General features: G+C 45.9%; 1 protein-coding gene across 2 annotated transcripts in view; it reads left to right on the forward strand.

The window, feature by feature from the left end:
* LOC132566588 (vitamin D3 hydroxylase-associated protein-like) overlaps positions 1 to 27507 on the forward strand; it is an 85243-nt gene that overhangs the window by 45377 nt on the left and 12359 nt on the right. For both annotated transcript variants that reach the window (XM_060231768.1, XM_060231769.1), the window contains exon 10: positions 8757 to 8856. In XM_060231768.1, coding sequence (XP_060087751.1) covers positions 8757 to 8856 — 100 coding nt within the window. The remainder of the gene's footprint in view (positions 1 to 8756; positions 8857 to 27507) is intronic.

A 27507-nucleotide genomic window follows, 5' to 3' on the forward strand; every position in this document is an offset into this window, starting at 1 on the left:
TAGAGATTAGTCCAAGATATGCACAGGAAACTTTGATGAGATTTACCTCGGCTAAAAGGGAGTCCCGGGGGGGGGGGAGGCTTCTTTGAGGCTTTGAGGGGTCTCAGGGAAGAGTTACATATTCATCATCTGCAGAAGTTCTCAGAGTCATTTATTTGACATAAGCTTGACAGGATCCTAACCTTCTTGGACATTGCTAAACATCTAAAGCTTTGCAAGACCAGTGGAAACTTGGATAATTGGAAGAAAAGGTACAGAAAACTATTTTTCATTCTGGAGCTATTTATAGTTTAAAGAGACAAATTTAAAAGGTGGGAATGGAAAATTTAGAGAGCCTGGAAGAAGAGGGAAGGAAGAGGTGAAATTTGGACTTTATAAATATAAAGGACAGTGTTAAAAACTGCTAAAAAGTGGAAAAGAATTTATTCTTTTGTCTACTTGCGCTTTTGGAAGAAAAAGCACCATCGTCATATTGGAACAGAACTGCAGCACATCTGAGCAAGACAGGAAATACGTCAAGTATAGTGAGATCTCCTTACCAGTGTGCATGAGACTTCGTGGCAACAAAAGCAGGAAGTAGTGGAAAGAAAACCTACTCTAGGAATATATACCATTGAGAAACATTGGCTGCCATTGCTGGGAGGCCAAAATAAAAACAATGTTTTAAAAGAATTCAGGACATTAAAAATTGTTGGAATCAATTGAAAAGAGGGTAAGAAGATAAATACTATTGGTCATATTATTTGTGTGGTCCTCAGAAATTTTTAAAAGGGGAAAAAAATTGCAAGGAGCAGTAAAAAGTTGCGACCGCCATTTTGGAAGATTTAAAAACTTTAAAAAGAAATATCTTGATTTTGGGAGTTCCGAGGATGGCAAAATTGGGCTTGTTATAAAGGGCAAGTCCAACTCTTTTGAACCTGATAGTTGAATTGAAAATTGGTGAGGTCCAAAAAATTGTGTTTTTTTGAAGGGTTTAAAAGTTTTAAAAACTAATATCTCGGTCTGGGAAGCTCTGAGGACAGTGAAATTAGACTTATTATAAAAAGCAAGTTCTAATCTTTTGAATCTGACAGTCAAATTCAAAATCTGTGAGATTAAAATTTTTGGTGTTTTTAAATGTCTGAACACATGCAGCCCCGAACAAGGACTACTTCATTGGAGAAAATGCAAGACCAATTAGAGGCGATGAAGACCAGAATGATGAGAAGGGTGAGAGAGATCACAGATGAATCGAAAAAAGAAATTATTGCAGAGATTAAAAAAGATATGGAAGATCTCAGAAAGGAAACTGATGAAACATCTAAGAAAGTGCAGGAGGTAGAAGGCAAAATGAAAGTATATGATTCCACCTTGCTGAAAATGCAAGAAAAAGTCACAATCCATGACTGCAAATTGATGGAGATGCAGATACATCTGAGAGGAGTACCTGAAATGGAGGATGGTGATTTAAAAGGCTATATAATAAAAATAATTGCAGAATTTTTAGATGAAGACCCTGAAGAGACTAAAAACATGTATGATTATACGTATAGAGTGAATTCACTTTTTGCAAAAAAAAAAAAAAAAAAAACCAAGAGATGTTGTCATAAGATATATGACAAAGGAAATGGTGGGAAGGATCATGAATAAAAACTGAAAAGGCATTGATAGTGGGAGGCAGCAAAGTGAGAATAATGAAGGAGCTGCCAAGGCAAGTGATAAATGATAGGAGAACATATAAAAAGCTGACAGAAAAATTGAGAGACAATGGCATGAGGTTTAGGTGGATAATACCTGAAGGTTTGAGCTTTAAACTCCAGGGACGAGAATCACAATTACAAATGCCCAAAAGCTGCATAGATATTTTGAAAAAATAAAGAATTTGCACCATGATGGATTACAAATTATTGTCTTGGAACGTTAATGGACTAAATTCACCACAAAAAAGAAGGGCAACATTTCATTGGATTAAGAAACAAAACTGTAATATAATTTGTTTGAAAGAAGTGCATATTAAACAAAAGGATTATAAATTTTTATGGAACAAACAATTGGGAGTAGAATTTTTTTCATTAGCTGAACAGAAGAAAAGGGGAGTGGTTTTGTATATTAAACAAGAATTGGAGCCAAAATTAGTGTTTAAAGATAAAGATGGAAGATTTGTAGCAGTAGAGACAATATTAAATGGGAAAAAAATGTTATTGGGATTGTATGTGCCTAATGGTGCAAAGGATGCTTTTTAAAAAGACATTACACAAAAGCTTGATGAACTGACCTATGACCAAGTATTGTTAATGGGAGATTTTAATGGAACAGTTAAGAACTCATTGGATAGATCTGGAGGGAAAAAAAATAACTGTAAAGAAGAGAAATTGCCAAAGTCTTTTTTTTAAAATTGGTTAAACAAGAAAATTTTGAAGATATTTGGAGGAAATTCAACCCTGAAGTGCGGGACTATACTTTTTTTTCAGCAAGACACAAAAATTTTTCTAGAATTGACATGCTGTGGGGAACCAAAGATTTAGGTCTTATAACAAGGAAGATAGAGATTTGACCTAAAATTGGGGCTGATCATAACCCAATAATGTGGATTACAAAATTGTCCAAGAAATTGAGAAGATGGAGATTGAATGAAGATTTTAGCCTCCGATTTTAGCCAAAATTGTCCAAGAAATTGAGAAGATGGAGATTGAATGAAGATTTGCTACAGAATAAAGAAAAAGTGACATACCTAGAAAATGAAACTAAAGCTTTTTTCCAAGTGAATGATAAAGAGGATATTGATTTTCAGATGGTCTGGGATACTTATAAAGCATTAATGAGAGGAGTGTTGATTACTTTAAATAATAAAGATAAGAGAATGAAAGAAAAACAGTTGTTGGACATTCAAAATGAAATAAAGAAAAAGGAAGGAGTTGAGAAAAAGACCAGGGAAAAAGAAAATTTTTAGGGAAATTACAGTATTACAAACTCAATTAAGACATTTGTTAAATAAAGAAGTGGAATGGAGTTTGAAAAGACTTCAGCAGAAATCCTTTGAAGGAGCAAATAAACCGGGAAAGTATTTGGCTTGGCAATTGAAGAAAAAGAGAAAAAATAGAATTATTAATAGAATTGTGGAAGATGGAAGAGAAGTGGTTACTCAAGAGGGGATAAAAAGAGAATTTTTTAAGTACTATGCCAAATTGTTTAAAGGCGTTAAAATAAAGAAAGAGAAGATGGATGAGTATTTACAAAAGATAAAAATAGAGCCCTTAACTGAAAATATGCAAAAAGTTTTGAATGATCCAATTGAAAAAATAGAAATTGAAGCAGCAATTAACGCAATGAAAAATGGAAAAGCTCCTGGGCCAGATGGATATACAGCTAAATATTTTAAAACCTTTAAAGATGAATTAATACCAAAATTGCAGAAGCTGATGAATATGATAAGAATAAAAGGGGAATGTACCAAACACATGGAAAGAAGCTGTCATTTCGTTGATACCCAAGGAAGATAGAGATGTCACAAATGTAAAAAATTATAGACCAATTTTGCTATTAAATAATGACTATAAATATTTACAAGAATCTTGGCAGAACGGCTTAAACAACATTTGATAAACTTTGTAAACCTCTATCATGTCACCCTGCAGTCGACGTTTCTCCAAGCTAAACAGCCTCAAGCGTTTTAACCTTTCTTCATAGGGAAAGTGTTCCAAGCCTTTAATCATTCTAGTTGCCCTTTTCTGCACTTTTTCCAATGCTATAATATCCTTTTTGAGGTGCGGTGACCAGAATTGCACACAGTATTCCAAATGAGACCACACCATCGATTTATACAGGGGCATTATGATACTGGCTGATTTGTTTTCAATTCCCTTCCTAATAATTCCCAGCATGGCGTTGGCCTTTTTTATTGCAATCGGACTCTGTCTTGACATTTTCAGTGGGTTATCTAGCATGACCCCAAGATCTCTCTCTTGATCAGTCTCTGCCAGTTCACACCCCATCAATTTGTATTTGTAGCTGGGATTCTTGGCCCCAATGTGTATTACTTTGCACTTGGCCACATTGAACATCATCTGCCACATTGACGCCCACTCACCCAGTCTCTACAAATCCCTTTAGAGTTTCTCATATTCCTCTCTGGTTCTTACCACCCTGAACAATTTAGTGTCATCTGCAAACTTGGCCACTTCACTGCCTACTCTCAACTCCAAATCATTTATGAACAAGTTAAAGAGCATGGGATACAGTACTGAGACGTGAGGCACTCCACTGCTTACCGTCCTCCACTGCGATGACTGCCTATTTATACTCACTCTCTGCTTCCTATTAATTAGCCAGTTTTTGATCCACAAGAGGACCTGTCCTTTTACTCCATGACTCTCGAGCTTACTAAGGAGCCTTTGATGAGGAGCTTTATCAAAAGCTTTCTGGAAGTCAAGTTAAACAATATATATCGGGCCTGCTTTGTCCACATGTTTGTTCACCCCCTCAAAGAAATGTAACAGGTTAGTGAGGCGAGAACTTCCTTTATAGAACCCATGCTGAGACTTACTCAATAACTCGTGTTCATCAATGTGCCTACTCATTCTGTCCTTGATAATGGTTTCTACCAACTTTCCCGATATTGAAGTCAGACTGACTGGCCTGTAGTTACCCAGATCTCCTCTGGAACCCTTTTTAAAGATGGGGGTGACATTTGCTACCTTCCAGTCCTCAGGAACGGAGGCAGATTTCAATGAAAGATTACAGATTTTTGTCAAAAGATCCACAAGTTCAACTTTGAGTTCTTTCAGAACTCTTGGATGTATGCCATCCGGACCTGGTGACTTATTAGTTTTTAATTCGTCTTATCAGTTGTAGGACCTCCTCTCTTGTCACCTCAATCTGACTCAGGCCTTTCAATATAAGTGGTTCTGGAGCAGGCAAAAACTTCTCATCTTCCACAGTGAAGATAGAGGCAAAAAATGCATTCAGCTTCTCAGCCATTTCCCTATCCTCCTTCAGTAAACCTTTGACCCCTTGGTCATCTAAGGGTCCCACTGCCTCCCTGGCTGGTTTCCTGCTTCTAATATATTTGAAGAAATTTTTATTGTTGGTCTTTATGTTTTTTGCAATATGCTCCCCATAGTCCCTTTTTGCCTGCCTGATCACAGTCTTGCATTTGATTAGCCACTGCCTGTGTTCCCTTTTATTAATTTCACTTGGACTAGCTTTCCACCGCTTAAAGGAGTCCTTCTTACCTTTTACAGCTTCCATTACTTTGTTAACCATGCAGGCCTTCTCTTATACCTGTTTGTGCCTTTCCTAACTTGTATATATTTTATCTGAGCTTCTAGGAGTGTTGACTGTATTTACCTTTCCTTTCAGTTTCCTTTTCACATGCCTCCTCATCTCAGAGAATTTACCCCTTTTAAAGTTAAACTTGGTTGTGCCAGTCTTTTGGAGCAACTATTTATACAAATGGTGAAATCAATAACGTTATGGTCACTGCTCCCAAGCGGTGCGATCACTTTTACATCTCTCACCAAATCTTGGGCATTACTTAGGACCAAATCCAGGATTGTCCCACCCCTGGTAGGTTCAGAGACCATCTGCTCCATAGCACAGTCATTGAGAGCATCTAGAAATTCAATCTCTTTCTCTCGACCTGAACACATATTGACCCAATCAATCTGCGGGTAGTTAAAATCACCTATGACGACACAGTTTTTACGTCTAGCCACCATCTTTAAGCCTTCCATCATATTATAGTCGTCCTCTATCTTTTGATTTGGTGGGCGATAACAAACTCCCATAGTTAAATTTCCTTTTGGGCCCTCTATTTCAACCCAAAGCATTTCTATAAGGGCGTCTAATTCTCTGACCTCCATCTTACTGGACCGTATGCCCTCTCTGACATACCGAGCAACCCCACCTCCAACCCTTCCCTCCCTATCCTTCCGGTATAACTTATATCCAGGAATCACTGTGTCCCACTGATTCTCCTCATTCCACCAAGTTTCTGAAATTCCCACAATGTCTGTGTTTTCTCCCAACACTAAACATTCCAACTCACCAATTTTACTTTGAAGACTTCTAGCATTTGTGTACAAAAATCTATAATTTCCCAGGCAAGCTGGCCCGCCACCTTCCTCCTGCCGCCTGGAGACTGGCAGGCAGTCCATTCTGTTTGTCACCATCTCAGTGGACAACTCTGATCCATTACCCGGTAGAAAAGTATCTGCTAACCCTTCATCTCTTTGAGATGAGTCTTCCTGAACCAGAGACATTTCATCTCCTGTCGGCTTTCCCCCAAGATTTAGTTTACAAACTGCTCTGCCACCTTTTTGATTTTTAGTGCCAGCAGCCTGTTTCCATCCGGGGACAAGTGGAGACCATCTTTTTTGTACAGCTTTCGCTTGTTCCAGAAAGCATCCCAGTGCCTAACAAACTTAAACCCTTCCTCCTTATACCATTGTCCCATCCACACATTGAGACTTCTAATTTGTGCCTGTCTCTCCAGCCCTGCATGTGGAACAGGTAGCACTTCTGAGAAGACTACCTTGGAGGTCCTGGCCTTAAGTCTCCTGCCTAGCTGCCTAAATTTTTCCTCCAGGACCTCACGACTGCATTTCCTCACATCATTGGTGCCAACATGCCCCACGACCACCGGCTCCTCCCCAGCACTATCAGCCTATCTACTACAAGCGTAACGTTCGCTACCTTCACACCAGACAGGCAAGTCACCAGACAGGCAAGTCACCATACAGTCAGTATGTGGTTTTGCCACCCAGCTGTCTACTTGCCTAAGGATTGAATCACCAACTACCAAGATCCCCCCCTCTCTCCCTGCCCAGGGATGGTTCCTTGGCGTGAAAGGATTCCCGCTCACCAACCAAAGAAGAGGTCCCTTCTGAGCGTTCATTCCCCTTATCCTCAGCCTGGTGTCCTGTTCCCTCTCAACCCTCATGCTCCCTGGCAGCAACGGGGCTGCCACGTTTAGAGTGGGGCTCATCTAACACGTCCCCAAGAGTCTTCTGTGAGTGCCTTACTGACTGTCTCTGCTTCTCCAGATCAGTCACCTCAGCCTCAAGGGTACGAACTCATTCCCTGAGGACCAGGAGCTCCTTGCATCGAGCACACACCCAAGACTTCTGTCCTTTGGGCAGATAGTCATACATGTGACACTCAATGCAAAACACTGGAAAGCCCCCACTCCCCTGCTGGAATTCTACCTTCATGATAGCTTTTTAAAAATATGCAGTCCCCTTTTAAACCCTGTTTGTTTATGTGGCTCCCCGCCTGGAGAGTCTACTTACCTTATTGGGAACACAAGGAATCTGGGTTCCTGGTCCTTACACAGCCCGCAGGCTAAGAGCCACAGGCCAAGAACCCTTTAGCTCTTGCCCTTCAGCTCACGCCAAAGGCTCGCACCTCTGGCAAGGCACAGCTTAATCATGCAAAGAGGGTGGGGAACACAGCCACTCTAATCAATCATCAACAATCACCTTCAATCACCTTCACTTTCAGCGGTGTTCTACTAAAGAATAAATTAGTTATTCTCCAAAGGGCATTAGCGGTTCTCTAACACTGTGCTAAGCACTGAAGATAATGAGATATCCTGCATTTATAGCATCTAGTTTTTAGAAGTATATTCTGCAAAGGGTTTCAGCATTGTTCAGAAACAACTTTACATAACTAATTTATTCTTTAGTAGAACATGGTTCTCTCCTGTTCCTAATCTCCAGGTGATGGCTGGAGACCACTCAGAATTATAACTGCTCTCCAGATGGCATCTGAGGGAGAGGTGTTTCCTCTTGGAAAACCACTGTTGCCAATCTCCAGGTGACAGCTGGAGAGCACTCAGAATTACAGCTGCTCCCCAGATGGCAGAGATCCACTCTTCTTGAGGTTGGGTGGGGGGTGAGGGGGTGAATGCCTTCACTTGGGTGGGAAGACAGCAAGGAAGGGTGGGGCACTCGCCTGGAGCCTCCTTCTAGAGTTCATTGTATTTTTCTTCACAACCGGCCTTACTCCTAATTACTAATAAACCTCTAGAATTTAGCTTACATCTAGCAATGTAAGGCTAACAGTGCTAGTTCTTGTTATGAATAGTCTCCTTTAATGTAAATTAAGAGCCCTGTGGCGCAGAGTGTTAAAGCTGCAGTACTGCAGTCCTAACCTCTACTCACGACCTGAGTTCGATCCCTGGTGGAAGCTGGGTTTTCAGGTAGCCGGCTCAGGTTGACTCAGCCTTCCACCCTTCTGAGGTCGGTCAAATGTGTACCCAGCTTGTTGGGGGAAAAGTGTAGATGACTGGGGAAGGCAATGGCAAACCACCCCGTAAAAAGTCTGCGGTGAAAATGTTGTGAAAGCAACATCACCCCAGAGTCGGAAATGACTGGTGCTTGCACAGGGGACCTTTCCTTTCCTTTTCCTTAATGTAAATTATTGTCCTTTCTGTGCTATGTTAACCTTTCAGATGTATTTACAGTATAAGGCCCCTTTCATTCAGGTGAATCCCCTTTGGCTTCTGAAGGCCAATCCCCACCACACTGCCCTCCTGCAGTTAACTTAATCCAGGTTTTCCAAAAACCTGTTTTTTTATCCTTTAGGTGTGTGAAATTTGAAATGAAAATTCATTTGACTTCCAAAGCCAAAGAATGTTTAAAGAGCCTGTATGAAAGGGCCTTACATGTACCCCTGCAGAGTTATAGCATTGGGCATGGTATATCATACTGGGTAGACAGAATTTTCCAGATAGATTAAAAATCCATGGAATTGTCTTTCTTGTTTCACTTTTCCAGCGATGGAGAATTTGTAGATGCCACATGGACAAACCAGCTCCGTTGCTGCAAAATGCCATGTCTGCTGAAGAGGCTTTTGTCTCTCATTTTAATGCCTGTGGTAAGTCTTGAGATAGATGCTCTACATATGTCATGTATTTCCAAAGTCCCTTAGGAATTTCAGTTGGATCCTAGTCCAAGGATGCCTCAAGGAAAGCGAGCACTGGGTACCACAATAAGAGAGTGCCACATTTTTATTTCTCCTTCTTGCAATTTTATATTGGTGGCAACTTTATTTTCCTTGACCTGCAGTGCCAGCAGTGATTTTCTAGTGGTCAAAACACTCCTATGTAGTGTTTGCCTCCTCTTTCACTTCCTGGATTTGACAGCATTCCCTGTAGATTTCAAACCAGTTTATGCTGGGGAAAAGTAAGGTGGAAAGTTGGCTTTTCCAAAGGGAAATATTCAGGAAGTCAAAACCAAGGAGTACAACTCTGAAATTCCTGGTTACGTTACTATATGAGTGCCATTTCTTCAAGTTTATATTCTTATAACAAATGTTCGGGGCAGCCAGGTAGCTGGAGAGAGGTGAGCTGAATCTTTAAAACTTACTGTGACAGTTTCCTAGTGTGAGTCCCTTTTTAAAACTTCACTGTACCAAACACCTTCCCAAGTTTTTTTACTTTTTCATCTTCCTCAGTGCACTGAAGATCCCAGTTGGAATAACGTTCAGGGATAGAATTTTGGTTTGGATATAAACCCAACTAAGCTTAAGACTGATAATTGTGTGTGGGGTTTGTTTGTATAAATTGGACAGAGGCAATGCCTTTTCAGTTTTGAACATGAACAGATTTCAGGGAAATATTAACAGGTAACATGAAGACATGGGATTTCAGTTCTTCAACCATTCTTGCCAAGGAAAACAACTCTTTCAAGACAGGCTTTGATACCACTCAGGATCAAATAATCATCAATGCATCTAATTCTCAACCTGTCCAGATCAGTGGATACTTAAATCTGGAGATTGGAGCTGTTCAACAAAAGCCACCCTACTTGCTAAACAGGTGACCCCTCATAGGCATATTTTTACTTCTTTTACAGAACTTCTGCAAAAGTCTCAGTTAACTGCTGATTGTATGTTGGTACAGTACCGTACTTTTGGTGCAACTGGTTGTTATTTCTGTTTATATTGTAAACTGTTGTGAATAAATGATTAAAATAAAAAAGCCATCCTACAAAGGCCAGTGTGGTGCAGTGATTAGATTTTCAGATTAGGATTAGGGGTGTGCATTCGTTTCGGCCGAACCGCATAGCCCACCGAATCACCCCTGATTCAGAAGTATATGGCACCGTATACTTCCGATTCCATTTTCAGGCCCTTAAACAGGAGCCGTATATGGCTTCCCGTATACTTCTGTATAGATATTCGGAAGTATATGGAAGTCAATGGAAAAGGCGGGAAAGGAGCTTCTGCAGCTTCAGGGGAGCTGCTTGCTTCCTTTCCCACCTTTGGAAGCCTTTTCCCACCTCTTCCATAGCCTCCCTGGGATCAGGGAGGAAGGGGGAGGGGAAGAGGAGCCCCAGCAGCCAATCCAAAGCATGCATTTGCAAAATGCATTACAAATGCATGCTTTGAAGGGCTTTTGTACGGCTGATGGCTGGGCTAATCCCTCAGCCATCAGCTACATTGTTGTTCTTTTGTTTACTTGGGTATCCAAGTAAACAGTGTTCTCTGGCCAATCACAGAGCAGTGCTATTTTTTGAAACTGCTCTGTGTAGGGTCAGAGTCTGCCTGGCTGGACTCCATTCCATTGCTGTTGTGTTTTGTGTTGGTGTGTGAGAGAGATTGTGGTGCGCTGGCCCTTGGCCTCAGCTGCTGCTGCTCTCTCTCAGCCTTTCCTGACCTGCCTTGAGAAGAGAAGACATCTAAGGTAAGACAGTCTTGGGGTTCTTGTTTTTATTTTAGTTAGTAAAAGGACTTTTTAAGACTCAGAGTCCCTTTACTTTTCCAGATTTGGGTGGGTGAGTACTGGGTAGCTTATTTGGGGTTAAGGGGTTCTGCTGGGGGTGGGGGCCTGGGGTGGGGGGGGTTGCCAGTTAGCTCGTATCTTATTTTAGTGAGAGGACTTTTAAAAGTGCAGTGTCCTTTTACTTTACTTGATTTGGGTGGCTTAGATTTCTTGGGGTTAGAGTGAAGTTTTTTTTTGGGGGGGGAGGGGTTGGTAAAGTTCCTGTATTGTTAAAAGTTAAGGTTTTTTTACTGTTTTAATAGGATTCTGTGTTTTAATTGTTGCTGCTGTGTTCTGCTGCTGTAGTGTCTTGTGCTTAAACAAAGCACCACGCGGCCCCTCAGAAAAGGGCGACCAGGGGAAGTCCCTTGGTCACCCAGCGCAGTGTGGGAAAGACTCCGCCTATCAAGATCAGCTGCGGGAACTGTAACTGGCCAGGATTGAGCTGGCCGGCTGGGGGGCTGTTTCGGGAAAATGTATATAAAGCGGGTCCCGGCCTGCGTGTCCCAGTTCCGTAATGTACCGTCTAATAAAGCACGTTGCCTTCGACACATCTCATCTCTGAGTACATTACACTGTCGACGAAGGTGGGATCCGGCTAGGAAGGCTTCCCCGAGTGGAACCTGACCTGGCTGGAGACGAGGAAGGCGCAGGACCGCAAGAAATGGAGACGCCCACCACCACAATGGCGAACTCTAGTGTAACGACGGGCCATCTTGCCGAGTTCAATCCGGACCACCCCGAACGATGGGAGACCTACACCGAACGAGTCGAATGCTACCTGCGGGCCAACATGATTACGGACGACAACCGCATGAGGGATGTCCTGTTGAGCGTCTGCGGAGAGGCTACCTTCGAGATCGCACGAGGTCTCTCTGCCCCCACGAAGCTCACCGAGAGGACATACGGGGAGGTCGTCAGACTCCTCACAGGGCATTTCTCGCCCCAGCCGTCCATCGTAGCCCGCCGATTCCTGTTCCATAAGAGGGATCAGAAGCCCGGGGAAACGGCGGCAGTCTACCTGGCCGGTCTCTGTCAGATCGCAGGGAACTGCAGCTTCGACAAGCGGGAGGAGGCCCTGAGAGACCGATTCGTCTGGGGCCTCCGAGACAAAAGGCTGCAGCAGAAGCTCTTCACCAAGGAAGAGCTCACCCTCCAACAAGCCTTCAACGAGGCGACGGCCTTCAAGAGAGCCACCAAGGCGTACAGCCACCCACGTGGAGAGACTGTCCACCAGGAAGAAATGGCGCCTGGCGGGCCAAAGGACGAAGAGGCTTTCCAGCTCCGGCAGCCACAAGGAGCAGACCCAAGAGCCCCCACGAGACAGCGAGCGATGGAGAGACCTCCCTCCATCAAATGCGCCAGCTGCAGCGACCCCCATGAGAGGAGGGACTGTCTCTACCGCAACATGGACTGCCGAAGCTGTGGGAAGATGGGCCACATTGCTCGGGCTTGTCGGGCCAAGAACAGCCGCCGGCGACCAACAGCTCATCACCGAGGCCACACGACAGCGACTCCATCGAGGCCCACACGACAGCGTCAACCAGCCTGCAGGTATTGAACTTGCCCCTATTCGCCCCTGACAAGGTCAAAATGATGGTCCTCATCGAGGGCGCCCCATGCCTCATGGAGGTGGACTCGGGTTCCTCCATCTCCATAATTTCAGAGGAAACCCTAAAGAAACTTTGTCCTCGCCGCCGCCTCCACCTGAGGCCGGCTGACTTTGTTCTGAGGGACTTCCAGAAAAACCCGGTGCACATCGTGGGGTGGGCCCGGGTATGGGTAGAGAGAAGGAACTTCCGGGGGCCACTGGACATCCTGGTGGTCAAGCGCCAGCTCACAACCTTACTGGGGCTGGCCTGGTTTCAACCGTTGGGGATCCAGTTGGTGGGAGTAGAGCAAGTGCAGACGGGCAGTTTTGAGGACGTCTGCCGGGAGTTCCAGGCAGTTTTCGATGGGTCCCTGGGGGGCTACAAGGGGCCGCCCATCACCCTGCCACTCGATCCCCTGGTCAGACCGATCCGGCTTAAGGCGAGGCGAGTCCCGTTCGCCTTAAAACCAAAGATAGAGGCGGAACTAGACCGTCTCACAGCCCAAGTTGTCCTGGAACCAGTGCCTTATGCGGCCTGGGAAACCCCCATAGTCACGCCGGTGAAACCCAATGGGGACGTGAGAATTTGCACTGACTACAAGTGCACAATAAACAAAGCGCTCCAGGACAACCCTTACCCTGTCCCGGTGGTTAGCCATGTACTGGCGGCACTAGCAGGGTCCAAAATTTTTGGAAAGCTGGATCTAGCTCAAGCGTACCAGCAACTACCGGTCGACGCCAAGACAGCTGAGGCACAGACCATAGTGACCCACAGGGGAGCTTTCAGGGTTTGGAAGCTACAATTTGGGGTTAGCGTAGCTTCGGGGATCTTTCAGAGCATAATGGACTCTCTCCTTAAAGGGATCCCCGGAGTGCAGCCATTTTTTGATGACGTTCTAATCGCCTCCCCCGACGCACGAGAGTTCAACAGCCACCTGAGAGAGGTGCTCAACCGTTTCCAAGCGGCGGGGCTGAAAGTCAAAAAAGAAAAATGTTTGCTAGGAGTGCCGCGGGTGGAGTTCCTGGGGTTCACCATGGACGCGGCGGGAATCCACCCGACAGCAGACAAGACCAGGGCTATTGTCCAGGCCCCAGCCCCCATGTGCAAAGCGGAGCTGCAGAGTTTTTTGGGGTTGTTGAACTTTTATCATTCGTTCTTGCCCCACAAAGCGACCATAGTGGAACCGCTCCACCAGCTGCTGGACAAACAAGCCCCATGGGTTTGGGGGAAGCGCCAAGCCGCTGTGTTCCAGGTGGTGAAAGACCTCCTAGTCTCGAACGCCGTGCTTCACCACTTCGACGAGAGCCTGCTGCTGATCCTGGCCTGTGACGCCTCCCTGTACGGAGTGGGCGCCATCCTGGGGCACCAACTCCCAGATGGGAGGGAAGTCCCGGTGGTGTACTATTCAAGGACCTTGACCCCCGCGGAGCACAACTACGCTCAAATCAATAAGGAGGCCTTGGCAATCATGGCGGGGGTGCACAAATTTAACAACTACCTTTATGGTAGGCGTTTCACCATCGCCACGGACCACAAGCCGCTCCTGGGCCTCCTCGCCCCTGACCATCAGACCCCACAAATATTATCACAGCGGGTCCTGAGGTGGAACCAATTCCTGAACTCTTACACGTACACATTGATGCACCGCCCAGGCAAAGCCATGGGGCACGCTGATGCCCTCAGCCACCTGCCTCTGCCCTCGACAGACCCAGATCCCGCCCCACGGGGTGATGCTCATTGAGTCCCTCCCCGAGCGCCCCCTCCACGCCGCGGAGGTGGCTCGAGCAACAGGCAGGGACCGCATCCTTGCGCGGGTTTTGGACTGGGTGGGAAGGGTGTGGCCCACGGAAAAGGTGGACGGTGAGTTCAGGCCATTCACATCCCATAAAGACGAACTATCCTCCCACAAGGGGTGCATACTCTGGGGCAGCAGGGTGGTGGTTCCCCCCCCATGCGCAAACAGGTACTCGAAGCGCTGCACGAAACCCACCCGGGGATCGTAAGGATGAAAGCCCTGGCCTGAAGCTATGTGTGGTGGCCAGGCATGGATGAGGAAATAGAGGGGTGGGTGAAGAGGTGCCAACCATGCCAGGAGTCCAGGCCCGATCCACCCTCCGCACCGGTCCACCGATGGGAGTCTAACAGGCGGCCGTGGTCCCGCCTCCACTTAGACTTCGCCGGGCCATACCAGGGTCAGATATTCTTTATCCTTTTTGATGCCTATACAAAATGGCTGGAGGTAATCCCGGTAGAGTCAACCTCCACGGCGGCAGACATCAGAGCCTTACGGAGGGTTTTCTGCACGCACGGGATCCTCGATACCCTGGTCACTGACAACGGCACCGCATTCACCTCCCGGGAGTTCATAGGGAGATACTTAATAAAACATATTAGGTCTGCCCCTTTCCATCCAGCCACCAACGGCCAGGCCAAACGCACGGTGAGAACCACCAAAGAGGCCCTAGCCCGCATTGTTCAAGGGGACTGGGACCACCACCTCGCAGCCTTCCTGTTCCATAACAGGATCACCCCCAACCCAGCAACAGGGTCCAGTCCTGCGGAGTTGCTCATGGGGAGGAAATTGACTACCAGGCTAGACAGGCTGCACCCAGACCGAGCCACTGATGTCCGCGGTCCCCCAGAAGTCAGGGAAGCGGTGCGGGGGTTCTTCCCGGGGGATCCCGTCTATGCGAAGAACTTCGCAAGTGGTCCAGAATGGGTAGCCAGCCGGGTACTGAGGGTGACGGGGTCCCGATCATACGAGGTAGCGACTGAGGGGGGCCAGGTTCTGAGGAGGCACATCAATCAGCTGCACAGCCGCACCTTGCCGGAGGAACCACATGAGGCGGAGGGAGTGATGAGTGAGGGAGAACCAGCAAAGGAAACCCCAGAAGCAGCCCCGCCAGCACCGAGCCTGCCGACGTACGATTCCCCAAGGCCGTCCGATCCTGAACTGCAACCAGAGCCGGCCCGTCAGCCACAGAGGGAGAATCCCCAAGAGGCGGCCCCCTGCCCAGAGCCCGCTTCTGCGCTTCAAGCAACCCCGTGGCGATCGACCCGGGAACGCAGGGCACCAGCATACCTGCAGGACTATGTATCTTAGACTAGGGGGGGAGGAGTGTAGTGTCTTGTGCTTAAACAAAGCACCACGTGGCCCCGCAGAAAAGGGCGACCAGGGGAAGTCCCTTGGTCACTCAGCGCAGCGCGGGAAAGATTCCGCCTATCAAGATCAGCGGCAGGAACTTTGACTGGCCAGGATTGGGCTGGCTGGCTAGGGGGCTGTTCCAGGATAAATGTATATAAAGCGGGTCCCGGCCCGCGTGTCCCAGTTCCGTAATGTACTGTCTAATAAAGCATGTTGCCTTCGACACATCTCGTCTCTGAGTACATTACAGCTGCTGTTGTTCCTTTTCTCTTCTGGTTCTGGTTCTTGGGGGGGGGGGGCTGTTTGGCCTAATTTTCATTGTTTAAAAGGCCACTTTTTTAATAGTTGAGTTTCTTGGCCTTCTCCTGTTGTACCTTTTCCTGGTTCTGGTTTGGGTGGAGGGGGGAGCTGGCACCTGGGTGAGAGACCCAGAACCAGCAGGCTTGTTGTGCTTGGCCATCTCTCCCCATGTTGTTTGGGGCAGGGCAGGAGAGCTGGCATCTGTAGATTGTGTGTTCTGTGGCAGGGAAGCTGGCACCTGGGTGAGAGACCCAGAACCAGCAGGCTTGTTGTGCTTGGCCAGCTCTTCCCGTGTTGTTTGGGGCAGGGCTGGAGAGCTGGCATCTGGATTTGCTGCAGCCAAGTCTGCAGAGCAGACCTTGCGCAGATTGTGTTTTGTGTGGCAGTGACGTTTGCAACTGGGTTTATATTGCTTCCAGGCCTGCAGGGTTCATAGAGTAGATAGAGGGATGTAGTGCATTTGGGTCCTATAGAGATTATCTGGTGTGAAGTTAGGTTTGGCTTTGTGTGCCCCAGGAATTGGACCCCCTGGTCCAATTTTTTTTTGGCCTTGTGGGTTTTGTGTGGGACAGTGCCCTGAATCTGCACAGCAGTTTTGGGGGGTCTCCTCAAAACCTCCTGCTCCCCAGAGTCACTTTTCCCATGACAATTACAGTGAGGAAGTGGCTCTAATTGTTTTTTTCTCACCATTGGGAGCAGTGTTCCTTTTGGGGTGCCCACTGATGGGTGTAGTCTTTTTTGGCCAGGGGGGGTTTCATGCTGGGGAGTCCCCTGAAACTGCCCTGCAGTTTTGGGGCCTCTCCCTCAAACCCCCCTCTGGCCAGAGCCACTTTCCCCACAGCAATTATAGTGGAGGAAGTGCCTAATTGGGCTTTCACCATCATTAGTGGCAATGGGCCTTTTGGGGAGCCCAAAGACAGGGACCCCCGGCCCAATCTTTTTGGAACTTGGGGGTTTTATAGGGGAGAGTTCCCTGTGGGTTCCCTGCAGTTTTGGGGGCTCTCCCTCAAACCCCCTGCCCCCCAGTAGCCTCTAATACCCACCTCTATAAGACCCACCTCTATAAACTAGCCTTCAACCAATGATAAACTAGGAAATGCCTCTAAAAAATTGCTCTTGGTTACTGAATTTTATGGAATTATTGAAGATCGAATGTTTTAGCACCATTGTAATTTGTAAATTTTAACTTGTAATTTGTCTTAACTTGGATTTTATTTGCAATTTATGTAATCTGATGTATAATGTATTTTATGTTGTAAGCCGCCCTGAGCCTGCTTTGGCGGGGAGGGCGGGATAGAAATTAAAAGTTATTATTATTATTATTATTATTATAATGCCCTACATTGCCATTGATTTCAATGGCCCATAGGGTATAATGGTGGGATAGGGGCACCCACTTTGGGTGCCCCTGGAATGGGACCCTCTTGCCCAATCTTTTTGGGACTTAGAGGGTTTGTAGGGGAGAGTCCTTTGAAGTTCCCCTGCAAATTTGGGGGCTCTCTCTCAACCCCCCTCCCCTCCAGGTGGCTTCCAACATACCCTATTTTGCCATTGATTTCAATGGCCTTAGGGTATAATGGGGCCGTATATTCGGAAATAGCCGTGCATCGGCTATTCTGAGTACGGTAATAGGAAATACACGGTATTCCATATCTTTTTGGCCCCGTGTATTTCCGAATCCGTGTAATTCCGTATATATATATATTTTTTGCACACCCCTAATTAGGATCTGGGAGATCCAGGTTTCAATCTCCACTCTGCCACGAAAGCTCACTTGGTGACCTTGGACCAGATGCACACTCTCAGCCTAACCAAGCACAGGGTAAAATGGAAGAAAGGAGAATTATGAAAGCTGTTTTGAGTGCTTATTGTGGAAAAATGTGGGGTATTAATAAAGTAAATAAATAAATGTAGCTGAAGTTGAGGGGCAGATAAAGCATAGGTTGGTTGGTAGTTGAGAAGAAGAAAAGGGAGCAGAGAAAATTGATCGTATGGGGATTGCCAGGAAGAAGGAATAGTGTTGGGAAGGGGATATAGAAGAAAGCAAGGTGCTTCCCCCAAGACATTATGGGTTTCCTATCACACAACTAGGCCTGGCCCAGCAGCCAGCACTGTGCAACTAGGCCATGGTTTTCCCAGGTGAAGAGTACTAGCAGGAGTGAAGGAAGGAAAGTAGGGGGGGGGGCAGATAAAGGTAGATCAGATGGTGTGTGGGAAGGAGAGAAGGAAGCAGATAAAGGGGAGAGGGTGTGGGACCTTTCAGGGAAGAAAAAAGGAAATTGTGGGAGACAGGAAAACGAGATACCCTCTACAAGTCTTAGCAGGTTCCCTATTAGTTAAAAGAAGCAAGGTAATGAAAAATCTGATTCCTGCACTGTCCTTAAAATAACTCTCCTATTAAGGTTACCCATTCATCAAACTTTTGTCTCCATAGCCAGGAGCTAGTTTTATTGGAGTGCCGAATCTGAGAAGGTGATAGAGAGCAGAAGTGAGGGTCCTTGTCCTCAAAGTAGATTGCTAGCCTGTTGCCGATTTTTTCCCACACACCTGTTGCTTTTGGGATAGCAACAGAGGAGTCACCTCTGAATTTAACCTTGAGACTTCTACCCGTTAAATCATTTAACCATTTATACATGAGGTCTGGTTAAAGAGATACAAGTGATGTCCTCTGAAGAAAAGGAAACCAGATCAAGTCCCCACTAGATGACCTTTTAAGTTCACTACTCAGAAGGCAGAAGTTGGCACTGGTTTCCATCTGATGAAGACATTTTGTCATCAGGAATAATTCTGCAACACTGCTCTGTTGCCCTTGGAAATATGTTGAAGCCTTTGTTATGGATCTGAAAATGAGATTGCTTACAGGTTCTCTAACTATGTGTTCATACAGGAACCATTTGACTCCCTATTTGCATTGATTGCTATTGTTATATTTAAATCAGAAAGTGGCTCTGGATCTCTGGAGCAAACCATGTTTCATTTTCTTTCCAAGCCGAAGCTGAATTGTAATATAAACTTATATATCTGATTGTTTCCTTCATATGCTCTCTCAAAATGACTGTTTCATTTAGAGCTTGCCCCACTCAATCTTGTTAACTGAAATCAAGTTCTAGCTGCCTTCCTTACAAAGCGGAATAACCAAGGTGGAAAATCATAATCTAAGAATAATGACCTTGATGCAGCCAGTCTCAGGTTTTCATATGCTGCTTTTTGATGATCCCATTCTCAGCAAAATGATGGGACTGAAAGTAAAGTGGAAGCACAGCAGAAATAGAATTGCCACAGATCTTGATCTTTTCCTGCAGTAACTTAGTAGGTCTGGCTGTTTCTTCCTGGCCTTCTTCCCCTCACTCTACCCCATATATACCAAATCACAAAATGTTCAATTTTATGAAGTGTATCCTCTATCAGAAAATTCTTTGATAGTCAATAAAAATAACAGGTAGAGTTCTGGCACAACAGAAAGCTTTTAAGCCTCAAAGATTTCACTTGAAAGATGATAAAGTATAACTCTGTAGCTGAAGGAGGAGCAGACTAAATCTAAATGTGTTTGGGCTATGCAGTTTTTAAAGTAGCTGTTTATTAAATATGTGCATATATATATGTGCATATATATATTTGTTTCTTTTAAAAACTTCATCCACTTTAATTATACCCATTGTTAAAGCTTTCTGTATTAAATTGTTTTTTGTTTTTGTCTCCATTGCTGTCAGTGGAAAACACCCCTTTCCCATCCACTTGGATGAAATTCTCAAAGTTTGTATTCAATTCTGCCAAAATCTGCCAAGAGAAAGAGTCCCTGTTTTAGAGACATACTGGGCAAAACAAGTGGTGGTTCAAAGGCAGTCCAAGAAAGCAGGTAGGATGGCAGGAAAATTTGGCAGTGTAGGCAGGAAAATTTGGCAGTGTAGGCAGGAAAATTTGGACTTTGTCACCACAGTGGACAGAGGAGTCTGACTTTGTTGATTTCCCCAGACTTCTCAGCAGCTTTTGAAACCAGTGATCATGTATCCTGCTGGATCCTCTATCCAGGTTGGGACTGGGAGGCAGTATTCTGTGGTGATTTTGGCCCCAGTTAGAAGGTAGGTTTCAGGAGGTGCTGGAGGACTGCTACTTAGCCTGTTGGGCTTATGGGTTCCCACATTGTTCTGTCTTGTCCCCTATTGTCTTCAACATGTACATGAAACCACTGGATGAAGTAATACAGAGCTTTGGGCTGGGTTGTCATCAATATACAGATGACACTAAGCTCTATATCACACTTCTGGCTGATCCCAGGGAGGATATAGAAACCTTAAACTGGTACCTGGAAGCAGTTTTGGAAAATATTGGGCTAATAAACAGAAGCTTAATCCTGATGAGATGGAAGTGCTACTAGTGATGTCTGACCTGGGATTTAAAATGTCACTGTTTTGGATGGGTTACATTCCCCCTTGAAGGAACAGGTCTGTAGACTAGGGATGCTCTTGGGCCCAGGCCTAATGCTGGATAAGCAAGTGGCAGCTGCAGCCAGGACTGTCTTTTAAGTGCTTTTTACCATCTTCAACTGGTTAGCCTGCTGCAGCTTTTCCTGCCACTGCTGCTGTGCCACTGTGGAGCATGTCCTGGTTACATCTAGGTTAGATTACTGCAATGCACTCTTCATAGGGAGGTCCTTGAGAAGTATTTGAAAATGTCAGTATGTGCAGAATGCTGCAGCCAGGGTGTTGACAGGAGTGGTTTGTAGGGTACATATCACTCTAGTCTTGGCCCATGTACACTGGTTCCCAATCTGTTTCTGGGCACAATTCAAGGTGCAGGTGTTTATAGCCCTATATGTTTTGGGACCAACATACCGGAGGACCTTATGAATTACTCCCTTATGAACCTACCTGATCATTATGGTCACCTTCAGAGGCCCTGCTTTTGGTGCTTACTCTCTTAGATTAGGCAGGTGGCAACCTGGGAGAAGGCCTTCCCAGTAGTGGCACAAAAACTCTGGAACTCTTTCCCTAGGGAGTCATCTGTCCCTTTCTGTAACCATCATCCACTAGCGGGTGAAGATTTTTGTTACATTTGTCATTCCTTCAGTAATCTTGGGTTCCTTCTCAACATTTAAAGTGTTTTAAATGTTTCAATTGTTTTTATACCTTTGTATGTTTTTAGTTCTGCTTTTAATGATATATTGCTGTTGCATTTTGGTGGATTTTAAATGTTTTAAAATGTTAGTTTACTTTGTATGTTTTAATTTGTTAGCTGCCTTTGGGGCCCTTATGAGGACAGAAAAGCTGGATATAAATTTTGTAAAATAAAATAAATAAAAGTGTGTGGGAAAGCAGGATCTCCTCCTGCTTTCCAACGGGACTGAATGCAGGGCAGATAACCTATGTAGATATGGTCAATGCCAAGATAATGGTTAGAGCAAATATGTTTGCCTAATATTCAATACTATCTATATTTAAAATACAGGATTGTCAGCTCTGGTTTTGATTAGTTGATGTCTGAATGCATATGCCTGCCATCTATACATTTTGCCGATGCTAAATGAATCCTTAGAATCACCATTAATATGATAGAACATTCCAACTGCAAAGAATAAATAAAAAGAGCAGAGAATATATGAGAACCTTGGCCATTGGAGAAGAGTCAGATCATGACACCCAGACTGTTTTGACTTTTTATTCTTGAACTGCCTTATATTGAGTCAGCCCATTGTTCTATCAAGGTCAGTATTGTTTACTGTGACTGGTAGCAGCTCTCCAGGATCTCAGATGTGTTTGAAATATGTATCTGTTCTGTATGTCCTTTGCAATGTTCTAAAGTTCCAGTCATTATAGGATTAACACTGTGCCTGATTTCCTATTGTCTGCATGACCTGGGAAGAAGATACTGACTGTCAATCAAGGTCTAGAAGTGGGAGAACCTGTTTTGTTTGTTTGGTCAGTTAGTCAGGTGACTTCCTTTGTTCAGGTAGAGAGGTCAAGAAGGAGGAGGAAGTAGTCCCCATTAAGCACATGATCTTCTAGTGTGAGGATGTAGTTCTATAGTGTTTTTTGTTTTACCTCTCAGTAGCTTTTCCCTGTAGAAATAAATATGTTTTTTCTTTTCTCATGTTAAATGCCTCTCAATGATTATTTGATCCAGTTATCCATTGCACTGTTTGAGATTAAGAAATATAATTTCAAACAGAATTCCCTAACAAGGTGGAGGCCTTTTGCATCACCTAATACCTGATCTTTTTAACTAGAGATGTTAGGGATTAAACTTGAGACTTTCTGCATGCAGAGCAGATGATCCATCTCTGAATCATTCCCCCTCCCTAAGCTTTGTGTAAAGTGGGAGGCACTGAGCCTTCTGAAAATTCTATATGAAATTTGAAATAGAAGTGAATTTTATACATTTCCATGTTATTCAGATTCCTGAAATGTCAAGCTTATTAAGATATTTCTGATACATTTATGGTAGTCAATTTAAGCAGACTTCAGACTTCAAATGAGATTGGTAGTAATGGATATACTGTGGCCAGTCACCTAATACTAGTAAAGTGATTATGGATTATTAATTTTTAATTTCTTTTGTAGTATGCTCCAGTTAATAAGTTTGATATGGCAGAGAACTCACCTTGCCATTTTTAATTTACAGTTTACCACTCAGCTAGCTTTTTTAAAAGCTTTATCAAATAAAGTATCCTTATGGCTTGAGCTTTCATGTGCATGCACATTTCCTCAGATATCTGAAAGCTCAAGCTTGAATAGAACTTTGTTGGTCTTAAAGGTGCCACTGGACTCATATTGTTCTACTGCTTCAGACCAACATGGCTGCCCACCTGGATCTATCCTCATGGCTGTGATTTAGGATATTGGTTATGCTGTCTGATCCCTGCAATGCATAGAAGCAGAATTTAGCCTATTCTAGTCTTTCACCAGATTATGTTGTTCACAGAGTCCAGTACATGCTGGACCAGCAGTAGAGTCTACACAGTATAGCAGCTCTTTCTGCCTTTCTTGTTTTCCCAAAATAGAGTGTTCAGTTGGGAACACAGGAAGCTGCTGCTTTAGGCTTCCCAATCCCCAGGTCCCAGCAGGGGATCCCCCAGTTTTACAGGTTTCCCCCGCTCACAGCCAGCTGGCTGGTGGGGGGAAGCCTCACCCCCACAGCCACCATGTATCTCTAGAGCTCTGGCAGGTTTAGAAACCTGCAAACAGGTCCCATTTTAAAATGTGTGTGTGTGTGTGTTTCTGTTGTTTGTGTGCCTTTAAAGTTGAGCAGGGGGGGTGGGGGGGTGGGCTCCCTCTGGGTATCCTACCCCCCCAGGGAAAGTGTATGCGCAATACATAGCCTCTCCTCTCCCGGTGTAGTGAACGCCGCGTGGTCACTGTCTGGCTATGCCTGGCAGATGGTCACTGCAATGGCCTCTCCTGCATTACTGCATCCGTAGCAACACCTTCTCGATGGTCCCCCCCGTTTTTCACAGAGTTTGCTACGTCATGGTGTGACCGAATTGTCTGGCGGTATAACCGGATGGGCAGGCTGGGCCTACCAACCTCGCCAGCCTACGAGAAGGAAAACTCTAACATCAAACCCGGGCAGATAGAGCTTGTTAATGTAACACCTACCACCTGGAGGACTCGCTGCCAGCGTCCCGGCTTACTGGGCCATGGCAGGGTGGAGCCAGTACCGCGCACACTGGGCTTCACCTAAAAAATTCCTCTGCGCAGGCCTGAAGGGCATATCCACATACACAACCCACAACGCATCAAGTCCTGCAGCGATGGGCAAGGGGCAAAACGGCAGGTGGAAGGTGCCACTGGAAGCCGCAGTCCCGATCCTGCATGTAGGCGGTTCAGGGTATTGGTCGCCTGATGCTAACCCGGAGACGAAAGCATTTTTCGGCAGCACCCTGAACGACCAAGCAGCCTTATCTAGGGACAGCACTGCTTGCTCCACACGGAGAGGGGCCTAGAAAAGGTGGCCTAAACAAAGCTCGTCTCCTCCACCCCAGTTGGCTAGCCGCGGTCAACGGGCATCCTTACTTGCGGTCAAAAAATAACAACAAAGAAAAGGCATGCACCTGCCTCACAAAGTGTGCAAAGACTAAAGCTTGCATGTTGGAACATCAGAACCATGCTTGACACAGTAGACAGTGGTCGCCCTGAACAACGCTCTGCTCTAGTTGCCTACGAACTTCTCAGGTTGAATATCGACATAGCAGCTCTCAGTGAGGTCCGTTTCCCTGAGGAAGGTAGTCTTCAAGAACACGGTGCTGGCTATACCCTCTACTGGTCAGGTAAGTCAAAGGCTGAGAGCCGCCTTTCTAGCGTTGGCTTCATGGTCAGGAACTCCATTGCCTCCAAACTTGAAAACCTGCCAACAGGTCACTCAGATCGCATCATGTCCGTGCACCTCCCACTTCAAAACAAGCAGCATGCAACACTCTTCAGTGTGTATGCCCCAACCCTTCAAGCAGATCCTGCAGAAAAGAACAAGTTCTATGCTGATCTACACAACCTCGTACGGAAGACCCCTACAGAGAACAAGGTGATCATCCTTGGCGACTTCAATGCCAGAGTAGGTAAAGACTCGGAAGCCTGGAAAGGAGTACTTGGCAAACACGGCATTGGCAACTGCAATGACAACGGGCGCCTCCTGCTAGAATTCTGCATGGAGCACCAGCTCACCATCACCAACACTATCTTCCAGCAGAAGAACAGTCTGAAGACAACCTGGATGCACCCACGGTCCAAGCACTGGCACCTTATCGACTACATTCTGGTGCGCCAGAGAGACCTTCGAGATGTCTTACACACCCGAGTAATGCCCAGTGCAGAATGTCATACGGATCATCGTCTTGTACGCTGCAATCTCCGTCTTCACTTTAAACCCACACCCAGGAGAGGAGGTATCCCTCGGAGGAAGTTTCAGGTTGGCAGTCACCAGTCAGCCGAAGTTAAAGCTGCCTTCCAGGCAAAACTCCAGTCAAGAATTGAGGACCCCAGTTGCCCCACAGACCCTTCTCCAGAAGCACTCTGGGAACACCTAAAAACTACCGTCCTGCAGATCTCTGAAGAAGTCCTCGGGTTCTCCACAAGGAAGAACAAGGACTGGTTTGATGAGAACAATCAAGAGATCCAAGATTTACTGGCGAAAAAGAGATCTGCCTACCAAGCACATCTTGCTCAGCCCTCCTGTCCTGGAAAAAAAGCAACCTTTCGCGCTGCATGTAGCAACCTCCAGCGCAAGCTTCGAAACATTCAGAACGAGTGGTGGACCAAGCTTGCTGAGAGAACGCAGCTGTGTGCAGACACTGGTGAATTAAGAGGGTTCCACGAAGCCCTGAAGGCAGTATATGGTCCATCATATCAGACTCAGTCCCTTGCGTAGTGCAGACGGCCAAGTGCTCCTCACAGACAAGGCATCCATATTGAACCGGTGGTTGGAGTATTTTCTGGTTCTCTTCAGTGCCAACCGCATAGTTCAAGATTCAGCAATCCACCTCACCCCACTTCAACCAGTGAAAACAGAGTTGGATGAGATCCCCACTCTAAAAGAGACTGTTAAAGCCATCAAGCAACTGAAAAGTGGCAAGGCAGCAGGAGTTGATGGAATTCCACCAGAGATCTGGAAGCATGGGGCACAGTACTACATAGCTCACTTCACAAAGTACTTGTCACCTGCTGGGAACAAGGCAAATTACCACAGGACTTTCACGATGCAATCATCATCACCCTATACAAGAACAAAGGGGAAAAGTCAGACTGCTCCAACTACCGGGGGATAACCCTGCTCTCCATCGCAGGCAAAATCCTTGCCAGAATACTCCTGAACAGACTGGTGCCCACCATTGCAGAAGAACTCCTCCCAGAGAGCCAGTGCAGCTTCAGAGCTAACAGGAGCACCACCGACATGGTATTTGTTCTCAGGCAGGTCCAAGAGAAATGCAGGGAACAGAACAAGGCTCTGTATGTGACTTTTGTCGACCTTACCAAAGCTTTCGATACCGTTAGCAGGAAAGGCCTGTGGCAAATCTTGGCACGTTTAGTATGTCCCCCAAGGTTCCTCAGCATGATCATCCAGCTACATGAAGACCAGCGAGGCCAAGTCAGACACTGCAACGACCTCTCGGAGCCCTTCCCAATAGGCACAGGTGTAAAGCAAGGCTGCGTTCTCGCGCCAACTCTCTTTACAATCTTCTTTAGCATGATGCTTCAAAGAGCCTCAGTAGATCTAGATGATGACGATGGTGTCTACATCCGCTATCGCACCGATGGCAGCCTGTTCAACCTGAGGCGACTAAAGGCCCACTCCAAGACAATGGAAAAACTCATCCGAGAGCTACTGTTTGCTGATGATGCTGCACTCGTCTCCCACTCGGTATCAGCTCTGCAGCATATGGCGTCCTGCTTTGCAGAGGCTGCCAAGCTATTCGGCCTAGAAGTTAGTCTGAAGAAGACAGAAGTTCTCCACCAGCCTGCACCCCAGGAAGATTATCACCCTCCCTGCATCACTGTGGGTGAATCAGTTCTGAAGACAGTCCAGCAGTTCAGCTACCTGGGGTGCATCATCTCCTCAGATGCTAAGATCGACAAGGAGATTGACAACAGGCTGGCAAAGGCAAACCGTGCATTTGGCCGACTGCACAAAAGAGTGTGGAGCAACAAGCATCTGAAAAAAGGCACAAAGATCAATGTTTACAAAGCGGTTGTGATGACAACCCTCATCTACGGCTCCGAATCGTGGGTTTTATACCGTCATCACCTGCGACTCCTCGAGCGCTTTCATCAGCGCTGCCTTCGCACCATTCTCAACATCCACTGGAGTGACTTTGTGACCAACACTGAAGTTCTCAAGCGGGCGGAGGTTACCAGCATCGAGGCACTGCTGTTGAAGACGCAGCTGCGCTGGGCAGGGCATATTTCTAGGATGGAAAACCACCGCCTTCCCAAGATTGCCCTGTATGGCGAACTCTCCACCGGCCATCGAAATAGAGGGGCACCAAAGAAGAGGTACAAGGACTCCTTGAAGAAATCCCTTGGCACCTGTCGCATCAACCATCACCAGTGCTCTGACCTAGCCTCAGATCGCAAAGCATGGAGGCACACCATCCACCAGGCTGTCTCTTCTTTTGAGAACGCACGCATAGCTGGTCTTGAGGACAAAAGGAGATTGAGGAAGAATCGCACTGCTACAGCACCAACCCTAAATCAGACTTTTCCCTGCAGCCACTGTGGCTGGACCTGCCTGTCCCGCATTGGTCTTGTCAGCCACCAGCGAGCCTGCAGCAGACGTGGACTATTGCACCCTTCTTAAATCTTCGTTCGCGAAGCCAAGCCGAGAGAGAAAGTTGAGCAGGAAACAGGAAGCACTTCATGGGGATGGGTCAGCAGCAGCTTCAGTTTGTTTTGTTTTCGTTTTCAGAGCAAGTAGCTAGACCCAGTAAGTGTGTGTGTGTGAGAGAGAGAGGAAGGGTTGCCAATGCCCAGGTGGGGCAGGGAAAAAAAGGTAAAACACCTCCACGAAAACCAGCCTCTAAATAGAATATATAAATGTCACAAGTTTGGAAAAATATTCAAAGTGTATTCAAAGTCATCAAACATAAATACAGATAAAGAACATGTACCCTCACCCCAAAGTCATTCAAAGACAACTCAATGTCCACAGATTTTCAGTCGCTGGATGAAGGTAGAAATTCAAGTGGTAAAGTCTCATTTGAAGAACGATGCTTCCAAAAGAGATGTTTTCCAATAAAAAAT

The sequence above is a fragment of the Heteronotia binoei genome, chromosome 2, assembly GCF_032191835.1.
Source record: "Heteronotia binoei isolate CCM8104 ecotype False Entrance Well chromosome 2, APGP_CSIRO_Hbin_v1, whole genome shotgun sequence".
In the NCBI taxonomy this organism is placed as follows: Eukaryota; Metazoa; Chordata; class Lepidosauria; order Squamata; family Gekkonidae; genus Heteronotia; species Heteronotia binoei.